General features: G+C 45.2%; 1 protein-coding gene across 9 annotated transcripts in view; it reads right to left on the bottom strand.

Annotated features, from left to right (window-relative positions):
* FHOD3 (formin homology 2 domain containing 3) overlaps positions 1-21,674 on the bottom strand; it is a 503,817-nt gene that overhangs the window by 410,167 nt on the left and 71,976 nt on the right. For 7 of the 9 annotated variants that reach the window (XM_054537476.2, XM_054537478.2, XM_054537472.2 and 4 more), the window contains 1 exon segment: positions 13,813-13,877. The exons of the other annotated variants lie outside the window; for them this stretch is intronic. In XM_054537476.2, the coding sequence (XP_054393451.2) occupies positions 13,813-13,877 (65 nt within the window). 9 annotated transcript variants of the gene reach the window in all.

The following is a 21,674-nucleotide window of genomic DNA, read 5'->3' as shown; positions in this document are numbered from 1 at the left end:
AGGCATGGTGGTGGGCGCCTATAATCCCAGCTACTCACAAGGCTGAGTCAGGAGAATCACTCGAACCTGGGAGGTGGAGGTTACAGTGAACCGAGATCTCACCACCACACTTCAGCCTGGGCAACAGAGCAAGACTCTGTCTCAAGAAAAAACAAAAAAAGAAAACAGGATAATTGAAGAGAACCATAAAAACAACCCCAATGCCGGCAGCTAAGCAGGAATTATGGGATCAGGACCACCCTCAGGCCTTAGGTTGGCCAACTGCATTTTGTAAGAACAAATAAAATTTTAATAGAAATTTATTGACCTACAGTTTCAAATCTGTCGGCTGCTCAAAAAAGGATAGTAGCTAAAACACATTTTAAATACATTAATTGGGCGTTACTTGGTTTTCATATTTAAGAGTTCCACAATGTATTTCCCCAGTTTAATAGTTAATACAATTCTGTGATCCAGTTCTGGTTATGGAAGATGGGCTCCTTCAAGAATTGGAGGCAAGATATACATTTCAGTCCAGATGAGCTCTGACTCTACGAATAGATCAGACACTCTAAAGTCACATTCCTTTAGAGGAACTAGACAATCAAATTTTGATTTTGTTCTAATGGTTTGTAAGGCAACAAAACACAAAACTTTGTGGTGGTGGTGGTGGTGGTGGGTGGTGGTGGGGGTGGTGGGTGGTGGTGGGTGGTGGGTGGTGGTGGTGGTGGTGGGTGGTGGGTGGTGGGTGGTGGGTGGTGGTGGTGGTGGTGGGTGGTGGGTGGTGGGTGGTGGTGGGTGGTGGTGATGGTGGTGGTGGTGATGGTGGTGGTGGTGGTGGTGGGTGGTGGGTGGTGGGGGGTGGTGGTGGTGGTGATGGTGGTGCTGGTGGTGGTGGTGGGTGGTGGGTGGTGGGGGGTGGTGGTGGTGGTGATGGGGGTGGTGGTGGTGGTGATGGTGGTGCTGGTGGTGGTGGTGGTGATGGTGGTGGTGGGTGGTGGTGGTGGGTGGTGGGTGGTGGTGGGTGGTGGGTGGTGGGTGGTGGTGGGTGGTGGGTGGTGGTGGTGGTGGTGATGGTGGTGGTGGTGGTGGTGGTGGTGCTGGTGGTGGTGGTGGGTGGTGGGTGGTGGTGGTGGTGATGGTGGTGGGTGGTGGTGGGTGGTGGGTGGTGGGTGGTGGGTGGTGGTGGTGGTGGTGGTGGGTGGTGGGGGGTGGGGGGTGGTGGTGGTGCTGGTGGTGGTGGTGGTGGGTGGTGGGGGGTGGTGGTGGTGGGTGGTGGTGGGTGGTGGGTGGTGGTGGGTGGTGGTGGTGGGTGGTGGGTGGTGGTGGTGATGGTGGTGGGTGGTGGGTGGTGGGTGGTGGTGGTGGTGATGGTGGTGCTGGGTGGTGGTGGTGGTGGTGATGGTGCTGGGTGGTGGGTGGTGGTGGTGGGTGGTGGTGGTGGTGGTGGTGGTGATGGTGGTGGGTGGTGGGTGGTGGGTGGTGGTGGTGGTGGTGGTGATGGTGGTGGGTGGTGGGTGGTGCTGGGTGGTGGTGGTGGTGGTGGTGGTGGTGGGTGGTGGGTGGTGGGTGGTGGGTGGTGGGTGGTGCTGGGTGGTGGTGGTGGTGGTGGTGATGGTGATGGTGGTGGTGGTAGTGGTGGTTGTGGTGGTATCTGCCACCACTTGCCAAGGGCTTAGCCTGGACCTGCACACTCACTATCTCCTTGAGCATTTGCATCATCACCAGGAGGGAGGCACTAGGTCCCCCATTCTCACTGTTACAAATAACAAACAGGTCTCCAAGGGGTGAGTAACTTGCTCGTGGACACACAGAGGCTAGGATTTGAACCCAGTCTGTCTGATTCTAAAACACATATTAGCTTATTCTGCCCATTGTTTGAGCACACAAATCAATACTCAATATATGACTTCATTTTTAAAAATTGGATCAAACACCAATGAAATATTTCTTTAATCCTCACTTTTTTTTTTTTTTTTTTGAGATGCAGTTTTGCTCTTGTTGCCTAGGCTGGAGTGCAATGGCACGATATCGACTCACTGCAACCTCTGCCTCCTGGTTCAAGTGATTCTCTTTCTTTGGCCTCCCAAGTAGCTGGGATTACAGGCATCCACCACCATGCTCCACTAATTTCGTGTGAGGTGTTTTTTTGTTGTTGTTGTTTTTTTTGAGACAGAGTCTCACTCTGTCACCCAGGCTGGAGTTTAGTAGCGCAATCTCAGCTCACTGGAAGCTCCGCCTCCTGGGTTCACACCATTCTCCTGCCTCAGCCTCCCGAGTAGCTGGGACTACAGGTGCCCGCCACCACACCCAGCTAATTTTTTCTATTTTTAGTAGAGATGGGCTTTCACCGTGTTAGCCAGGATGGTCTTGATCTCCTGACCTCCCAAAGTGCTGGGGTTACAGGTGTGAGCCACCATACCCGGCCTAATCCTCACAATTTTTAAAGGCAATATTATCATCCCCTTTTGATAAATGAGGACACTGAAGTCAGAGCAGTGAGGTCACTTTTCCAAGGTCACACTGCTTCTCAGGGGCAGGTCTGATTCTAGAGCCTGAGTTCTCTCATCAGCCCAGACCTGTGCTATAGCGTCAAGGGTTCAGATACCTGGAGCACAGTAAGTGCTCCAGAGCAGCTCGTGTTACTGGAGATACGAGAGCACAGAGGTTCAACACAACACCCTGCAGTCAGGCAAACAGACATGGGTGCAAATCTCAGCTCTGTCATATGCTCCTCATGGGACCTTGGCCAAGTGATTAGACCACTGCGTGCCTCAGTTTTCTCCTCTATTAAGTGGGAACAGTAATTCTGATTCATAGGTTACTGTTTGGATTAAAGGAGATACATTTGTCGAGTGCTTTGCCCAGTGCCTGGTAGGAAGTATAAGCATTAAGTGCTTAGGAGAAATTTCCCTTTCTGCTTTTACAAAAAGAAACTATTTTTAAAAGTACATTGCCCATCATAATAAAACAGAACTTTTCCATTTAACAATTAGACAGATGGGGATGTGAATCCGAGCTCTGCTGTTTAGCTCTGTGTCCCTGGGCAAGCTCCCAACCCTATTTGAATCTGGTTTTCTCCACCTGCAAAGTAAGGATAATGTATGTGTCAGGAAGATAAATGGAATCACCTCTGTTAAGCACCTTTCTCATAGCAGGTGCTCAATAACAGTAGCCAGTGGGGCCTGAACATAACTCAGCTGCAGCACAGCACCCTGAGAACTCCTCCAGCCTCAGATGTCCACAGCATGAGAGCACCGTGATTCAGGACAGCGCCAACTCTGCTTTCAGACAGAATCCTCAGACCAAAATTCCCACGCCCCTTCCATCCATCCATTCCTAGGTGACATCCCAGGCTACACAAGTCACCTACCCAGGAGGAAGCCTGCCCAAGAACAGAACACAGCAGGGCTGGAAGGGCTGGCCAACGCTATCCCAGAACAGTGTGGAAACAGCCGCCTGTACAGGTCACCCACCCCGTTAATAATCAGACAGGGCACTCCCCATGGAAGTGTGGCAGGCCAAGTCTCCCTGACAATCACACACACAGACAGACCTGCATGACAGTCACACAGACAGGGCAGCATAGCACTCCAGTTACACAGACAGATTTCTGCAGCACTGCCTTGACAATGAGCAAACGGTTAAACCTAGGGAAATCAGTGCCCAAACATCAAAGCTAGAAATGAAACATATGGTCAGTAGGAGCCTTGTATAGGCTTCTCCCTAACCTGGAGCAAGTCAAAATAATAGAGACAGTCTTACATTCCTAGACAAGGACCCGTCTCGGGTTGACAGAATCTGAGACAAGTCAAGGTAACAGAAGCAGCTGTTTGAATAGATTCATTGGAAAGTCTGAGGCAGCTCTCCAGACCAAGCTGTAAAGGAGATAAGATAGAAACAATCACTCCAGTTCCACAGTAGACAGGCCTTGAGGGTACTGGAGCCCTTTTAATCAGACTTAGCAAGCATTTTTTGCCTCTGACCTTCTAGTTGAAACAAAATTAGTTACCAATAGACTTAGGCAAATTCTATACTGCACATGAGCACATAACCCCAACCTACATAAGGACTAAGAAAATTGTAACACTTTGAGTTGGTCTGGTGGAATTATCTCCAGCCTTCTCCCTGTATCCGGTTACGGCAATAAATTCCCTTCTTCCCTATTTTGTCTGCTTCTCATTATTGGGCCTCGAAAAAATGCAGCCAGACCCAGCTTGGTTCCGGGAACAGAAGTGCTCTGGTGGGCAGTCACAGGAAGAGCCACAGCCCATCCCTAATGAAGAACCCACCTCTTCTTCATTCGCTCGTCAAAGTCTGCCATCAACTTGTTACATTTGGGGACGACAGCATCCCACCCCATTCCCCAAAAGATGTGAAGCACACGCTGCAATGGAAAGGCCACAAAAACTATTCCATGGAGCAGTCTTGCAGCAGGTCGCTATCTCAAACCACCACCATCTCACCTCCAACCTCCCGGAGACCTGGGCCCCACTGCGATGGCTGGCACCACGGAGCCCTGCCCGGCATGTGCACAGGCCACGAACACGCACAGACAGTGTGATTCCAGGGTCACATAACACTGCCCAGAGCCTTCCTTGACATGCTCCTCAAAATGACAGTCTACTCACTGCCACAGTTTTTTAACTATTTACTCTCACATTCTTCCCACTCCTTTGAGGTGATCCCATGGCATCATCTGTTAGCACATGGTACTTACAGCTACTGCCTTATATTCTTCTTCCTGAGAACATGGTAAAGGAATCCATTTCTGAAGTAAACAAATCAAACCTAAGAAACACTGTCAGTACCTTGACCCTTTTAGCTTCTTCAACAACAAATAATTTGGGGTCTCCTTCTAAGGGTGAGACAGTATACTGCGTCTCTGCACAATAGGATCTACACCTTCACGTGCTCCAGAGCAAGTTGCCATCCTGCACAGAATCCAGACCTCACAGAGCTCAGACCAGGACCAAGGTACCAAACCCAGAACAGGGACTCGCAGCCTCTGCCTGGCACCCTCATCCTCCTCTCAGGCAGCTACTACAGCCAGCAGGGACAGAGTGCAGTTCTGACCAGGTGAGAGACCCCATTTCCAGGGACTTCCCATCGTGAAGCCAGAACAAGAGACCAGTGTCCAGCTGATCAGAGTGGAAGCCTGGAAAGGACGTAGAAGCCCCAGCTCCATCTCCCAGGCATCTGCAGCCTGGCTCAGAAGGAATTTTAGCTGCATTCCCAAACATAGTCAGCTCTTTAAGGGTGAAGTCCATTTTTCTCAGCTGATTTACTTTCCTCTAAGGCAATCTGTGAACCACACTGGAACTCAGCCGGAACACCATCCTTTGAAGCCTGCTGAAACTTCACTTAGGCAAACGTTTCTAAAGACATTTATTTAGATGTTTTGGCAGCACTTCCCAGACTTCTCAAACCAGAAGGGCTGCATCGGTCTCGGCAATTGTATCTGTAGAGAAGGGCTGAAGACGATTTCAATGGCCTAAAAAGAGGAGCACCAGGCCAGTGCAAAGAACCTGGCCAGGGAATCGAAAGACTCCAGCCCTAGTCCCATGGCGTCCCAGCCCCGTGGCCATGAGGAAATGCCTTGCCATTGGTGGACCCCCTGTCTAAGCCCCTGCTGTGACTCAGGAGGGGTGGCGAGGGCTCCTGAACCTGTGGGTGGGAAAGAACCAAGCTGCAAATGTGTCAGTCAGTGAATGGGGCTCATGTGACTTTTTTAAATGGCTGAGGTAGACAGGATTTCTTTTTTAGCTTTCTTGTAGAGTTTATCTCAAACTAATAACCTTCGCAGCATTTTACAACTTTTGAAGTACTCGTAAATACATTATCTAAGTTTAAGAGTGTTATTAAACTGACCATTGACTCTTAAAAGAAAGAAAGAGATAGAGAGAAAGGAAAGGAAAGGAAAAGAAAGAGAGAGAAAGGGAAAAGGGGAGAGAGGAAAGGAGGCAGGGAGGGAAGAGAGGGAAGGGAGGGAGGGGAAGGAGGGGAGGAAGGAAGGGAGGGAGGAAGGAAAGAAGGGAGTGAGGGAGGGAGGGAGGAAAGAAGGAAGGGAGGGAGGGAGGGAGGAAGGGAGATGACTGAAGTATTGACTGGAAACGTGGCTGTATCCCTTGCCCCAATGATTTCTCTACATCCTAGTAAGATAGTGCCTCTTCCTGCCCACACGCCCATAATCCAGTTACTGGGATTACAGATAAGTCATGTTACTTCTGTGAACAATTAATAGAATCTGTTTCCTTTTTTTCAATTATCCTAAAATAATGAGCAGAACCTTTTAACTTTTCTTCTTATTCTGTTGCTATTACTCCAGTATATGGGCTTGAGATGACAGCACTTGTAACAATTCTCCAATGCCTTTCTTTCCTCCTTTAAAATAAACCTTGAACTGGCAGCAGTTTTGCTGAACTATGAATGCTTTCTATATGTTTTTTTTCTGAGTTAAAATGCTTCCCATTAGGTATTTCTAATACAACCGAAATGTTGAGATGTGAAAAATACATTGACATGCACCCACTCCTCAAAGAACTTTCTTCAGCAAGACATTTTTGAACCATCCATCCTCCTTTTCAACTCCCACACCCTCTGGATACCAAAATTTCTATAAATAAGACAAAGCATTTTGTTTCCTGACATAAATTTTGATTGTCCAGTGCCAAAAATAAAGTTGTCTCTTCATGGGGACAGCCAAAGGCACTCAGAGCTGGTCACTAGAGCTCACATCACACCCCAGAAGCAGGCCAGACCTGTGAGAGGAAAGTATTTATGCAGACACTCTAGTCAAAACCAGGGTGGTTCCCCTATCAGAAGTTGTTTTCTGGATATAACTGATGTTTTGCTGGATAGGAACGTAGGAGTCTAACTGCCAGCGCGTGATTTAAACTTATCTGGTAACACCTGCTACAGGCGTCCCTATCAATGGGACTTCATTCTCCATTATCAGTTTTGTTTGCCAGATTTTCATGTTCCTTGTTAAGTGACCAACCAGGATATAAACAATTACATGGACATTGAAGAGTAAACACACTGATAATGGCTCCACGGCAATGCTCAAATTCCATTATCCAACACCTCGAGATCCCTAGAGATGAAAGGTAACCAAGTCCTAAAGAAGCAATAAATAATTTAATTAAAGCAAAATGGGAAAAAGGCCAAATATAAATATGAAATGAAGCTGTCGTAAGAGATCCTGAGATATCTGCTTTCTTTCCTGCGATTCAATTCACATTGTTCCTGTCCATTTTCCCTCTCTTGGTGCTTCATAATTCCCAGAGCTGACCTGAGCTTCCAGCCCTATCCAGAAGGTTCCACGCTACCTCTCTCTCACAAGTGTGTGTCTCCTCTTTATTCATCCTCTGTATTTCTGTTTATCTGCATGTCTGTAGATGGTAAAGCCACTCTTTAAATCATTCTTTAGTTGCTCTTTCCATTTTGGTGAGAAATCAATCCCGAGTTATATATCATATGAATATAACGTGTGGAAAGGCGTGTGACAGCACTGAATGGTTCCCAGCATTTAAGGACTAGACTTGGCCAGACACAGTGGCTCATGCCCGTAATCCCAGCACTTTGGGAGACCGAGGTGGGCAGATCACCTGAGGTCAGGAATTCAAGACCAGCCTGGCCAACATGGTGAAACCCTGTCTTTACTAAAAATACAAAAAAATAGCTGGGCGTGGTGGTGCATGCCTGTAGTTCCAGCTACTCAGGAGGCTGAGGCAGGAGAATCGCTTGAACCCGGGAAGGTGGAGGTTGCAGGGAGCTGAGATCACGCCACTGCACTCCAGCATGGGCAACAAGAGCAAAACTTTGTCTCAAAACAAAAACAAAAAAAAATTACACTCTCATGTATGTTAATAAACCTTAAAGTATGTTTTACATCCTTCCCATCTCTTTTTTTTTTTTTTTTTTGTGTGTGTGTGTGTGGCTGAGGGTGCCAGTGGGGACAGGGGTTGGACACACCTGTCGATTCCAGTCTGATGGAAGGTCACTTAGAGGCAGCTACCCACACAGAGTGCAGAGGCTGACATGCTGACCTGCCTAAGAAATCTCCCTCAGCCGAGACCTAAGGGCCTTCTAGACACATGCATGCCTTGGGGTCTGTCTCCTGGGAGCTGTGACAGATTAATGGGAAACAGATGATGGGAGGTTCTTATCTGATTAACCCACAGAGCTCATTTTTACCTAGAAAACAGAACCACAGGCAGAAACAGGTCACAGACTTGGGGTGTAAAGGAGAGGAGGTTTTTTATTTTTATTTTTAAAGGACCAAGCACTGGGAGTCTCCTGCTGCAAGGGGAGACTCAGTGTCAAACCCATCTCATGCTGAGGCTGCAGTTGGCCACTCAGGAGCCTCTGCAACAAGATGAACATCTTTGGAAGAATGAGAGATGGTTTCCAGGGCTTCTGGAGAATCAGAGGATCCTGGCATCAAAGACCAGAAAATAGGAAGTGTGATGACTCAATGCACCTGATGCCACCAGGGAGGAGCACAGCAAGGACACTGTGAGCTTAGCCACCATGATGTCCAGGGATGGGGCAAAGAGGGTGTACCACCTGCAGCTCCAAATCTAAGCTGCATGGTAGCGGCAGGACAGGAGCAGAAGCAGCTTCTTGTGGAATGCAGGACAGAGCCAGCCAGAAGCCCAGGTCCAGGGCCTGGAGTCAATGAAAGCAGGGCAGGTGGGCTAAGAGGGGAACAGATGGCCAGGGGATGGGACGGGGGTGTCTCCCAGTCAGGCAGCAGTCAGCTCCCTTTCTGCAGCATACAGCGGGCATGTGGGGAGTCTGCCATGGAGTAGACCACAGAGGGCAAGCTGCATCTGTGTGGATCCTACAGCTGCATCTGTGTGGATCCTATAGCTGCATCTGTGTGGATCCTACAGCAAGCACCCAGAGGGGCCAGGTGCCCGAGCACACACGCATCACCATTCAGGCCTCGTGTCTCTCAGCACACAGTGCTCCATGGGCCTCATCTTTACCAGCTAGCACAGAAACAGCACCCAGGTGCTGTCAGAACAAGAGTGTCAAAAAGACAATTTGCTGTTTCCCATAGGAAACCTCTAGTTTTTATGGAAATTCCAAACTGACCCAGAGCCAAGAAGCAGTAAGGACCACATGGGAATTGAGCTAATTTTCCAAAGGCCACCCTACGGGCAAGTGAAATGTCAGAAAAGGAAGCTAGAGGGGGGCCTCCCTGCAAGCCAGGAGGGCTCAGCCATGAGAAACTAGCTCAAGTTGATTAGAGGGAAAGACACCCAGAGGTGGAGGAAGGTGGTATCCGGCCTGGTCAGAAAACACAGTGAAGTGGGAGAGAAGCCATGCTCAGATTCAGAGGCTGAAGAAGAAGGGCAGAACCTGGAAAGGGACTGGGAAGAAAGGAGAGGGGACAGTGGTTGGGGGTCATGAATTACAGTGCCATTCCCCATCCTTCGAATACAGAAGCCCAGGGACCCCTATACTGCAGCTACAGGAGGCTCAAGCACTGGACAAAACCTGCACCTCACCTGAGCTGCCACCCCATGGCACACATATGTACACCACCTCCATCACCACCACTGTAAGAGGGTACCGATGCAGGATGTTTTCCCATTAAGACTGCACACAGCCTCAGGACTTTGCTCAACACAGCGCCCCAGGGAGCCAATGCTCCTAAATCGGCTGGCTGTGAGATGAATCCCCTTTGTTACTCTTGCACTAGGAGGTTCTTCTTGAGGAAATGTTGCACTGTTTATAATTCATCTCTTTGCTATAACAATATAGTGCAAAGCACATGGCTGCATGATAGGGCCTGCAAAAGAAAAATGCCTTGCAAATTATACATTGATGGCTTTTGCTGTCGATGTTTCTGTTGCTGTAAACTGGCATTAATGAAGTGGCCTTCTCTCATATCATTTTCTTGCCTTTAAAAGTTGCCTTTGTCCCTGTGACTTGACCATCTGAGTAATTAGATGCATCTTATGCAGAGATCAGCTGCTTCAGCCCCCTTGACAGCCTCTGCCTGACTCATCTCTGTCCCTCACAAGCAGACCTCATCATCTCATAGGATTCTGAAATGCCTCTAAAGGCCCTTTGTGCCAGGATTCTTTCACAGCTGCAAGCATAAATGATATTTTGGAATCTTCACCCAAATTTTACACTTTTGTTTAACTCAATATTGGACACTTGAAAGGACAGGCCTCCTGGAACCCAGAGAATCAATTGCCAGGGTTTTACTTTCTTAATGGGAAGACAGAAATCTGCTTCAGAAAATTGAAGCCCAGGAGTTTTTAGCCCAACAAAATGCCTTCAAAGCCAGCCAGTAAAAAACACTCACATATTAACTTTAGGGTCCTAACGACTTCAAACCTTATTTTTTTTAATCCTAGATTCCATTCCTTACCCCACAATTCTTTAGTTCCTTTCTCTTCATGATGAGATTTAGTTATCAGAGCCAGTTGGCCCTCTGAACATTTTTCTAGTGTCTGGAAACAGGATCACTTTTCAGAGACCAAAAAATTTATTTTCTCTAGCTAACCTCATAAAATGCAGACTTCTCATGTCTATCACATGTCTTAATTCTTATCTGTAAGTGTATGCCCACGATATGACTATCAAAATTTTCATTTCTTTGAAAGATCGAAGCTAGATTAAGAAGGCAAGTGCAGCGTTCGCTGCAATATCAAGTGGTCATACCAAAAACGTACAAAGAAATAAAAATTACAGTGGAGATAAAGCACAGAGGTACAAAAGTTTGAGGCGTCTCTCTATACCAAAATCTCATTCCAACCTCCTGCCAAATGCTTCAGAGCCACTACACTATCAGAAAAGACCTGCTTCAGCTGCTAGCTGTAACCATCGAAGCAGAGCCCCTGGGGCCTTCATTTTTCGTGAGGGTTGCTGGGCTGCTAACCATAAAGGCTCACCCACCACACTCTCATCCCAAAGGGTGCTGGGTTCCAAAGTTAACACTGGAGAATTCCAAAAGCGCGTCACCTCCAACTCATTAACATGCAATCCTGGATTCTAAACATTCCTCTACTTAATAAAAACAGGAATGAAGGAGAAGAGACTGTAGGGTGAGGAAAGCATTATTTTTGAGACATTTACTTGATAGCATTTTAAGCCCAGGAGATAAACCCTGGTACTGGATCCTTCCAGTCCAGTTGTGGGTGGAAGGAACGTCTTCAGGGGAGTTGCATGTGGTGCTAGGCTGAGACAGCAGCCACTGTGCCCCACGCCTGCAGTATTAATATTTCAACTATTTCTTCTGTGGTAAAGAGGGAAATAACCTTGAGAAGAAACAAAGACTAAAACAACTGATGTGAAAAAGGTTTATTTTCTCCTTGCCATATTTCCGATTGTCATTTTGACTCAAAATTGTTCCAGGTATTGTTTTCTTTATCCCTAAGAAATCTCATCTAACATTGCCATTTGGAAAGGGAAAGAATATGTCACAATAGGGGAAGGTATTTCATGAACATGATTGCACACATTCCATTTTCTATACATAACCAAAGGATAACATTTAGTGCTAACAAATCTATTCCAGATCTTGCTAATAGTAGGAAATGGAATTTAAAAAAAGGCTTTTAATACAAAGGAAAAACTTTTCCTTTTTTGGGTGTTGCTGTTAGTTTATACAGCCAAATCCTCTCATCTGACATAATCAGGCCTAAGGCAATTAATGGTAAAAGCTGATTAAAGCAGAAAATCCTTTTGAAAACAATACATAAAAAATATATAAACATAAACAAGACCTTAAAACATTTTGAACTCGCAGCTATTGTGGTGAAACATGCTGGTCTACCTGTGATGAGGCACAAATAGTTCTCTGAATAAGGATCTGCCCATTGGAATTCCGCGTAGACCTTCTTTTACAACTCACTCCAATAACAAGGTCTGATTTCCAGTCTAGTTTCTCTGAAGTCCAGCACAGCTGAAGATGCTTATGAAGAGTAGAATCCTCTTAGATTTTTATAATATTCACCCTCACCTTTTATAGTTATCATAACACATTTACATTGACAGAAATGCTTCTGTAGTGACTAATTTTGAGTGTTTTCCAAAATAGTGAACTTTCAAAGAAGCAGTGACCTTTATGTAGTCATATTTAGTTTATGAAATATTTGGTACTATTTCATTAAATTACATAATTCTGATAACCAGTGCAATTGGCATAAAGAGGTTTGTGAGCAAGCACACTGACTCCACAAGCCCCAGGTCAACCCCTAGAGCAGGGAGCATGTGTGTCCTGGTTGAGTGTGGGCTTGAGGGGCTGTCGGTGCTCAGCATGCCACAGGATAAGATGTCACACATCTTACATCTATCACATGGGACGATAGGATACAGAAGTTCATAAGACAAGTCGATAACACAGAACTTGTTTTTAAAAAATCCTGTACCTGAAATATTTGAGTACATACTGCAAAGGACTGAGTTTCCTTAAAAGGAGTTAGCTCATTTCGATTTGGATTGAGCTCATTTTCATGCAAGTCTGCTTTCTGCCACCTTACTATTCCTGGGAAAAAACAATTCATATTCATGTCCCAAATTTCTCATAGTTATCAACTGTGTTTCAACATTTAACTTCAACAGTGTTCACGATATGTTATGTGCCTGGATTTGTTCTAGATCTGGGATGAGGGTAAGGGGGAAGTTTATCCAAAGTCGTGTCACAGACCTTTCCTTTAGATAGACATGATTTACACATATGAAATCACTGGGAAAACATGAAGCAGGTAATAAAAAAGCCACTGATTTAATATAAGTGCCCATATACATTGTACAGTTACTAAGTGCTACAAGCAGTTGAGAAGCAGAATAGTCAATGTTGGCTGGAGGTCCTACAGATCTTACTTTGTTTCCAACAAGATTACCAATCCTCCTGACACCCTGACCTTTCAGTCCCTGAAGTTTGAGTCACCTGCACAATTATTCTCTAGCTGCAGAGTGAGGCAAAGGTTGTTACTCAAGACACTTTTGCAACCTCACCACCCTCCACACCAAATGAAGTGAAATCACACGGATTTCCCTCCATCTCCAGCCCTGGGTCTCCCCATCCCTGGGTCTCCAATAGGGAAGCAGAGTGAAGGAGGGACCGGAAATAATTTCCTTCACTCCACCCATGAATATGTTTCGGGTACAGACTAGGACTCAACAGAATGATCTATGCTCTTTTGATTAGACGATTAAATGAAGACCACACCATACATTAAACAAAAGCAAAATTACTCAGATACTAAAAACTTCTAGGCATACAGTGAAATTTACTTTTTTTTTTTTTCCTTCTGATGACATTATATTCTTGCCGCAACTTGGCCCATTACCAGGAGGAAACTGGGCCCCCCGCAGCAAGCCATTCTGAACCACAAATACGTTTGCTCGCTTAAGAGCATCTTGCCCTGTATCCACATGTACCCTCATCCTGCACTGACCCAAGTTTCCTTTTAGTCACCTGATAACAACCTGGAGCCCCAGACTCCACTTGCCCACAGGCATGCCTCACAGAGCCACCAGGAGGCACGTGAAGATCAGGTCAATGCACTAGAGGCTCACAATGGCACAGTCCCCAGAAGAACCTCATCTCCCCCAGCACTGCCAAAAGGCACCTCACCAGCAAGCTGTCTTACCTCACACTCCAGTCACTAACCAAACAGCAGAGGAAGCTGGAATGAAACAGGCCTTCAAAAATCATTGCTGGAAATTGTTTCACTAAAACTCTAAGAACTCATGATAGGGGCTAGTGCAAACAGATAGCATAACAGTGAATCTTTATTTTATTCCCATAAGTCGCATTTTTCATCATACATTTAGTTCCTGAGGGCAGGTGTCACTCACCGATGCAGGCATGGACCCTCACAGACAGCTGCGTCCTTAGGATGATGCTGTGCTTCTTGCCCCGCCTAACGAGACAGGAGACAAAACAGGGCATCAGAGGAGTCAGCAGAGACACCTCACGTGCTGTCAATCCACGTGAAGGTTCTGACATACCCACTTAAGTGGGAATCCAGAGAAGCAGAGACCCACACTGAACAAGAATCTATCCTGAAATAATGTTGACATCACAGGACTTTCACAAAAATAAAATAAGGAAGTCTGACTTTGTTGGTTTGGCACATGCATCTCACTGCCCAAGCTCCATCGATTCATTCCATCCAGAGTCTGCACGTAGTCATGCTTGACCATGTTGGGAAAATTTTAAAATCTGTGTCCATGAAGTGAAATTCCTGGAATGTAACAACACAAATCTGCTTGATCATTCTCATGGCTATTTTTACCTTTTTGTGGGGGTGGGGGCAGATATAGGAAATGGGAACACCTCATGGAGTAATCAGAACTGCTTTACTGTGTATCAGTTCAAGACTGTGTCGGCTTTTCTCTTGCACTTTTACAGGAAAATGGGAATCTACAAAAGAAGGCTTACAGACTACTTATTAGCAGAAATGCCAATTTACACAACACCCCATCTCACCTCTGCTTCCTTCTCACTGCATTTCTCATGAGGAACAAAAAGGGCAGACCTCCCCAGTTCCACTCCCACTAGGGCCCATCCTACTTTATGCAGAGAGGAACCAAAGCACAGAGCAGTTGGTAGAAGGAGATAAAAGGGAGAAAACATGAGTCCTGGCTACCCAACAGGAACAAAGGCTTTGAGGTTTGGAGAAAAGGGGAAGGCAGTGGACAAAGGAAAAGCAGAGCCAGCCAACAGCATGGCAGCAGGTAGTGTGGCAGGGTTCTTGGAAGCGGGATTCCCTGTCCATCCTCACCTCTCCCCACCAGGGCTTAATGTATAGCAGAATCTGGCAGTGCTTTCCTGCCTCCTGGTGTGTGTTTGTCTTGGAGAGAAGGGAACACAGATCTCACCAAGGCACGCTACTAATACTGTGATTATGAATTCACAGTAATGACTACATCAATTACATTTTTTATTCTTCCGACCAGGTAAGAGACAGAGGTATGGTTTAAACAATGGTTTGTTGATTCTGATATGATTTGGTTGTGTCTACACCCAAATATCATCTTGAATTGTAGCTCCCATAATCCCCACAAGTCATGGGAGGTAACTGAATCATGGGGGCATTCTTGTTATAGTGAATAAGTCTCATGAGATCTGATGGTTTGATAAAGGGCAGTTCCCCTGCACACGTTCTCCTGCCTGCCACCATGTAAGATGTGCCTTTGCTCTTCTTTCACCTTCCACCATAATTGTGAGGCCTCCCCAGCAATGAGGAACTGTGAGTCCATTAAACCTCTTTTTCTTTATAAATTACCCAGTCTCGAGTATATCTTTATTAGCAGTATGAGAACAGACTAATATAGATTCTTTTAAAGAAAAAAGGAAACCCAGCTGCATAATTGTAAAGCATGCAGTAGCCTCCAGCTGAGCAGCTGCTTCAAGTAGAGTCTGCATTCAGAGTCCCCTCAAAATTCAATGAGCCCCTCCATTTTCCTTTGTTCATTTGTTTTACATTTTTTATATGCAAGCCATTAGTCTCAAGAAGCTCGCAGCCAATACACAATGTCTACAGAAGACAAGTTCAAGATTCCTGTAAACACATATTTCCACAAAAACATATTCTCCACAAAAAACTCTCACTCTCAAAAATCCTGACATGAACACTCCTTCAACTCTTCTGACCAGACCAGAAGAAAGTTTTGATTTAAGTGCACAGAATTGAATTATAGACAGCTTTTTGTTTGACTTGCCAAGAAAGGTTTTCCGGGGTAGCGGGGACAGCAGGTAGGAGCAGAAAATCAGTGAACCCCTGCCGGGGGGCCAGGATCTAACTATTAGAAACAGTAAATCCTAGTCTTCCAATCTCAAGGATTTTCTGTAATTCGCATTACCAGCAGTTATAAGTCAATGGTAAATGTCAAATGAATAGCAGACAAAGAACATGCTATAGATGCCCAGAGAGAGAAAAAGCATGAGCTGGCCACGGAAGACATTTCAGAATGCCCCAAGTTCTGGAGAATTTCACAAAGAGTCCATTGGTTGCCCCTTCTTGTATCTTCAAACAACTGCAAGGTTGCACTTTGAGTGTGTGTTTCCCCACATAATTCTCTAGACCCACAGTAAGCGTGTAGGGTGGTCACTCTGGGATTCTAGGCCCCTCAATGAAAACTATGACTGCCAAGACCCAGCAAGCCCACCATCCTGGGGGGGTTATCTTTTCTGGATGCCGAGAAACCAGGCAATTGGTTTGTTAAGCTAAACCCTAATGGAGATTAAGAGAGCATAGAAGAAAAAAAAAAGTCCTATTTTTTTTTTTAGAAGTTTAATCACTTACAATTCCTCTGCTTCAATATTCTAGCTCCTATCTTATCTTCTGCTGTACACAAAATCCTATACATGAAGAAACCTGCATGGAACTGGGAAACAAGGATGGTGGAAGCAGGCTGAGGTGGGGAGGAGGCCCCAGATCCCAGGTTCAGAGAAAAGGAGGGGACCAGCTAAGGAAGAGGCAAGTGGGTTGAGAGTGTGGCCAGATTCAGCCAGGTTCACAACAGTGCATCTGTGACCTCTCACCCTTCCCTACCCTTGCTTCCACCCACCTCTGATGTAGGTACTACTTCTGTGTCCATTTTGCAGATGAGGAAAACAAAGCTTGTAGAAATCGTGTAACTTGCATACAGGGCTGGTGGAAACAGAAGCAGGGTTGAAAGCACAGAATCTGACTCCACGGTCACCTGCACCATCCTGCCTTTCACTGCACAATTGCCTCACTGTATAACCACCTCTAAGGCTTACAAAGGATAAAAAGAGTCCCCGGTTTTTTAGGGAACTGGTGTAACCTCAGTACTAAAACCTAACCAAAAAGACACACTGAAAATCTAAGATGCAAAAATCTAAGAATATTGAGAAATCAAATTATGCAATATGTAAAAATAATACAACAGGACCATATAAGACTCATCCCTTAGAGTTCAAGAATTACAGAGTCCAATATAATAGTTTTACACATATATATCATATATATTATATTTACACATATACATAAGTCTTCTTGACTTCTTAGGAAAACCTTATTTGGTCTTATTGTATTTTCACATATTGCTTGCTCTCTCTCTCTCTCTCTCTATATATATATATATGTGTATGTGTGTGTGTGTTTAAATAAAATAAAACAAAGGACATCCACCATAAGGTCCCTTTAAATTTGGTAGCTTCCCTCCACCACTATATTTTCTAATTAGTTAAAACTGACATATTGGAGAAAGTTTCACATTTATGTATTTCTTTTACATATGGCCATTTCCCTGCTACCACTGATTCTAAAAATCTTTTTGCTAAGTCCTTTGGCTTCTTTTAGGGAAATAATCATATCTGTTTAAAGATAATCATTTTATCCCTGCCTTTCCAGTAAATACACCCTTTTCTTCTTTCATGGCTAAAACTTTCAAAGGAAAATTAAAGAATCATAGGCATACTCCCTTCCCCACTATGGGACACTATGTCAGTTTTGGTTCATAAATAATAATAGTTGTTAACATTTATGGAATGCTTATCATGCACCAGATGAGGTTCTAAGTACTTTTTACAGATTTAGTATTCAGAAAATTTCTATGACGTAGTGATATGGTTAGGCTTTGTGTCCCCACCCAAATCTCATCTTGACTTGTAATCCCCAGGTGTGAGGGAGGGACCTGGTGGAAGGTGATTGGATCAGGGTGGTGGTTTCCCCCATGCTGTTCTTGTGATAGTGAGTGAGTTCTCATAAAATCTGATGGTTTTGTAAGGGGCTCTTCCCACTTTACTTTCTCACTCACTCTCACCTGCCACCATGTAAGATGTGCCTTTGCTTCTCCTTCACCTTCTGCCATGATTCTAAGTTTCCTGAGGCCTCCCCAGCCACGCAGAACTGTGAGTCAATTAAACCTCTTTCTTTATAAATTACCCAGTCTCAGGTACATCTTTACAGCAGTGTGAAAATGGACAAATACAGGTAGATAACATTATTGACATTCTAAAGATAAGGAAATCGAGGCCCAGAAAAGTTAAGCGATGGAGCTGAAATCACACAGCTAGAAAGCGACAGAGCTCAGACTCAACCCAGGCAGTCTGACCCTAGAGTCAGTGCCCCTATCACCTCCGCAGAGCTGCCCCCCAGATGTGTGCTCCTCTCATTCATTCCCTCATTCTACTGGTGCCAATATCAGGGAGAAAGGATGCTAAGCTGCTTACAGTGAATTCACATGGACAATCTCTCAGGATTTGTATCTTTGGACTATTATTTTCTGAACTCATACATACATATGAGATGTACTCTATGAGATGCACAAAGTATATGGAGCTTTAAGACAGGAATATAGAAATCCTACCTGCATTTCCAGCCTGCTAGCCTGCCCTGAAGGTTTCAGATTTGCCAGTCCCCACAACTGCATGAGCCATTTCCTTAAAAATAAATATTTCTAGATAGATAGATTACACAGATGAGAGAGAGAGAGAGAATATGAATTGGTCCGTTTTCACACTGCTCTAAAGAACTGCCTGAGACTGGCTAATTTATAAGGAAAGAGGTTCTACTGCCTCACAGTTCCACATGGCTGGGGAGGCCTCAGGAAATTCACCATCATGGTGGAAGGGAAAGGGAAAGAAGCACCTTCTTCACAAGGTGGCTGGGGAGAAAGCGGTGGGGAGGGATGGGGGGTGGACTGCCAAACACTTTTAAAACCTAAGATCTCATGAGAATTCACTCACTATCATGAGAACAACATGGGGGAAACTGCCCCCATGATTCAATCACCTCCCACCAGGTCCCTCCCTCCACACGTGACGATTACAATTTGAGATGAGGTTCGGTTGGGGACACAGAGCCAATCCATATCAGATAGACAGATATTCTCTTGGTTCTGTGTCTCTGGAGAACCCTGACTAATACAAAATTTGATATCTGCCTTCATAGGGCTTCCACATTCCAAAGAGAGGCTGTCAGTATGTATTTACTATAAGCACCTTAGCCATCCTTTTCTCCCTGATACCAGCATTCTGGGTTAGCTTTGCAGCTGCCACTCCTTTTGAGTCTGCGTTTTTGCAGCAAGATGAAGTGGAATGCACCATGTACCCAGAATCCAGTGACCCAGAAGGCAAGGTGGCTCAGCTTGACCTTAATCTCCCCAGGGAGACTCGGATTCCTTTCCTATCAGCACAGCCACTGCCAGGGAAACATCACCAGCTTCTGAACAGCCACTTTTTAGAGCAGGCAGCCACAACCAATGGGGTGCTCACAACCAAGGCCAAGGCCAAGGCTACCCAAGTGCCAAGGGGACTATCTAAAATAGATAAGCAACTCAAGGAAACCCCTATGGAGGCACACGCACCAGGGACACGACGGCACTACCGCTAAAAGAACTTTCTGAAACGTCCTGCCTTCTCAGAATACACAGATTTCTGTTACAATAATATCAGTGGCCTTGGGAAAAGTCTGGTTTAACCAACTAAGGCTCAGAGAAACCTGTGTGTTTCAGTTCTGACCCTGTGTCTCAAGGGAGCCTTTTTACAAGAGTAACACATAAAGCCCTTTGTGACTATAAGAACAAGTGCTTACATTATTTTATTGAGTGGTATAGAGCCAGAAGCTTGATGACTTTCTCTAGCAACCAACAGTGGAATCAATGCTCCCAAGTACTCCTCCACTTAAATTAGAAGAAATAAACTATAGTTTCAGTCAAGGATAGAAACAGATGTTTCACCATCTGGCAAAAGTAGGGACAAGGGCCCCCTCAACAGTTGCCCCAGGAGTAAAAAGCTCTTAGTAAGCTTCTGGAGCTGTGGGGCTCAACTGGCAGTCCATCCCAGGGATAAAGAGATGGAGGAGGATTTGAACCAGTCATCAGCTAGTAAAAGGACAGTGCTAGCTAAGATTAACTTGCCCAGAAGCTCAAAGTTTAAGCAAGAGAGGCAGTTGCCACTACATTAATCTCCAGGTGTGTTCTGTTCTCCCCTGGCAGACTGTAGAGGTAGAAAAACATCGACTCTGAAGCCAGCTGTGTGATCTTGGACAAGCTACTTAACCTCTCTGAGCCTTGGCTTTATTGTCTGTAAAATAAGATAACGTCTACCTTCTCCTGAGGGTGTAAGAATTCAATCAATCAATGCAAGTAACATGCTGTGGACATGGCTGGCAAGTGATAAATGCTGAATAACGTTAGGTAATACCCTTGTTGATATTACTGTTCTTTCAGCCACTTCCTCTCCCTCGCTCCATTTGTCTTAATGTCTGGATATTCTCTCACATTCTGTATGCCTCTCGCTTCATTTTTGTCTGCCTCTTCTCATTCCTCCCACCTCTCTCATCATTCCTTTTTCTCGTTCTCTCTTCACTGCCCATTCAAGAATCGACAATAATAATCCATTTGTTATTATTTGACGCTTTTTCCTGTTTTTCATTAAAGTTCCAGTGATGTAGCATTTTAATTTTCTCAAGGGACTATACTAATGTCTGTGCCTCCTGTGTGTGCAACCCTGAGTGTGTTAGCCTCTGAGGAATGAGTCATCTACTTTAACTGGAAGGTGTGAGGAGTCCGAGACACACAGGGGATCCAGGTGGAAGCACCCTGGGCAACACGTCCTATGACCAAAGTGTGAAGCTTGTGCACTTGGGGAAAAGGGACCTACCAAAACAGGTCACCTCTCTAGACACCTTCTCAGAGAAGCCAGTCTGGTTCTCTCATCTTCCAGTTTCCTTCACCCTTGCTTCAACAAGACATGAGGCAGACGGAATGAATTTTCTCAGTCAACTTCCGCTCAGCTAGTCTCCTCTCATCACAGAAGCTGGAACTTCTCCCCACACCTAGCCTGGCTGTCACCAGCTTAGTGTCTCTTCCATAGTCATTCCCTTACACGTTTTTTGTAAGCTTTAATGAGGTATAATTTAGGTACCATAAAACCCACCTGTTTTATGGATATAATTCACTGATTATTAGTATCTTCATAGAGTTGTACAGTCATTACAATCTAACTTTTTTTAACTTTTTCATCAGTGCAAAAACACCCCAAAACCCTCATACCCATCTGCAATCACTCTCTCTCCCCACACTCAGCAAGAGGCAACCACCAATCTACTCTGTCTCTCTAGAGATGTGTCTTTTCTGGCCATCTCGTACAAATGAAATTAAACAGTACGTCACCTTTTGTGTCTGGCTTCTTTCACATGGCCTAATGTCTTCAAGGTCATCAGATATCGGATAGATGATTTACAAACATTTTCTCCCATTCTGTGGCTTGTGTTTTCACTTTACCAATTATGTCTTTTGGGGATGCAAAAGGCTTTAATTTTGATGAAGTCCAAACTGTTTTTTTTCTCGTCACTTATGCTTTTGTCATATCTAAGACATGGAAAGCATATGTGGCAAGAACCATGACTCTGCCTAACCCAGTCATGGAGACTTGCTCCTGTTTTCCTCTGGGAGTTTCACTGTTTTGGCTCTCACATTTAGGACTATGGTCTGTTTTTAGTTCATCTTTGTGTCTGGTATAAGGTCCTTGACATCTTGATTAGCTCATTCTCTTGTCTTCCACCCTCATGTACCCCGTGATGGGACAGAGCCCTTGTTCAAGCTGTTCACAGATTTCAGCTCATGGGAAATCCTGCTGGCTCCCTTCTCAGCCCCCAGTCTCTCCTTGCCAGCCTCTGCCCCCACCACCCTTCTGCTTTCTCCCCCTTCAGACACCCTAAATCTCCTGCTCACCACTCTAG

The sequence above is a fragment of the Pongo abelii genome, chromosome 17 (assembly GCF_028885655.2).
Source record: "Pongo abelii isolate AG06213 chromosome 17, NHGRI_mPonAbe1-v2.0_pri, whole genome shotgun sequence".
Lineage (NCBI taxonomy): Eukaryota > Metazoa > Chordata > Mammalia > Primates > Hominidae > Pongo > Pongo abelii.
The sequence above is the reverse complement of the archived record's forward strand: the minus strand, read 5'-3'. Positions and strand labels throughout refer to the sequence as shown.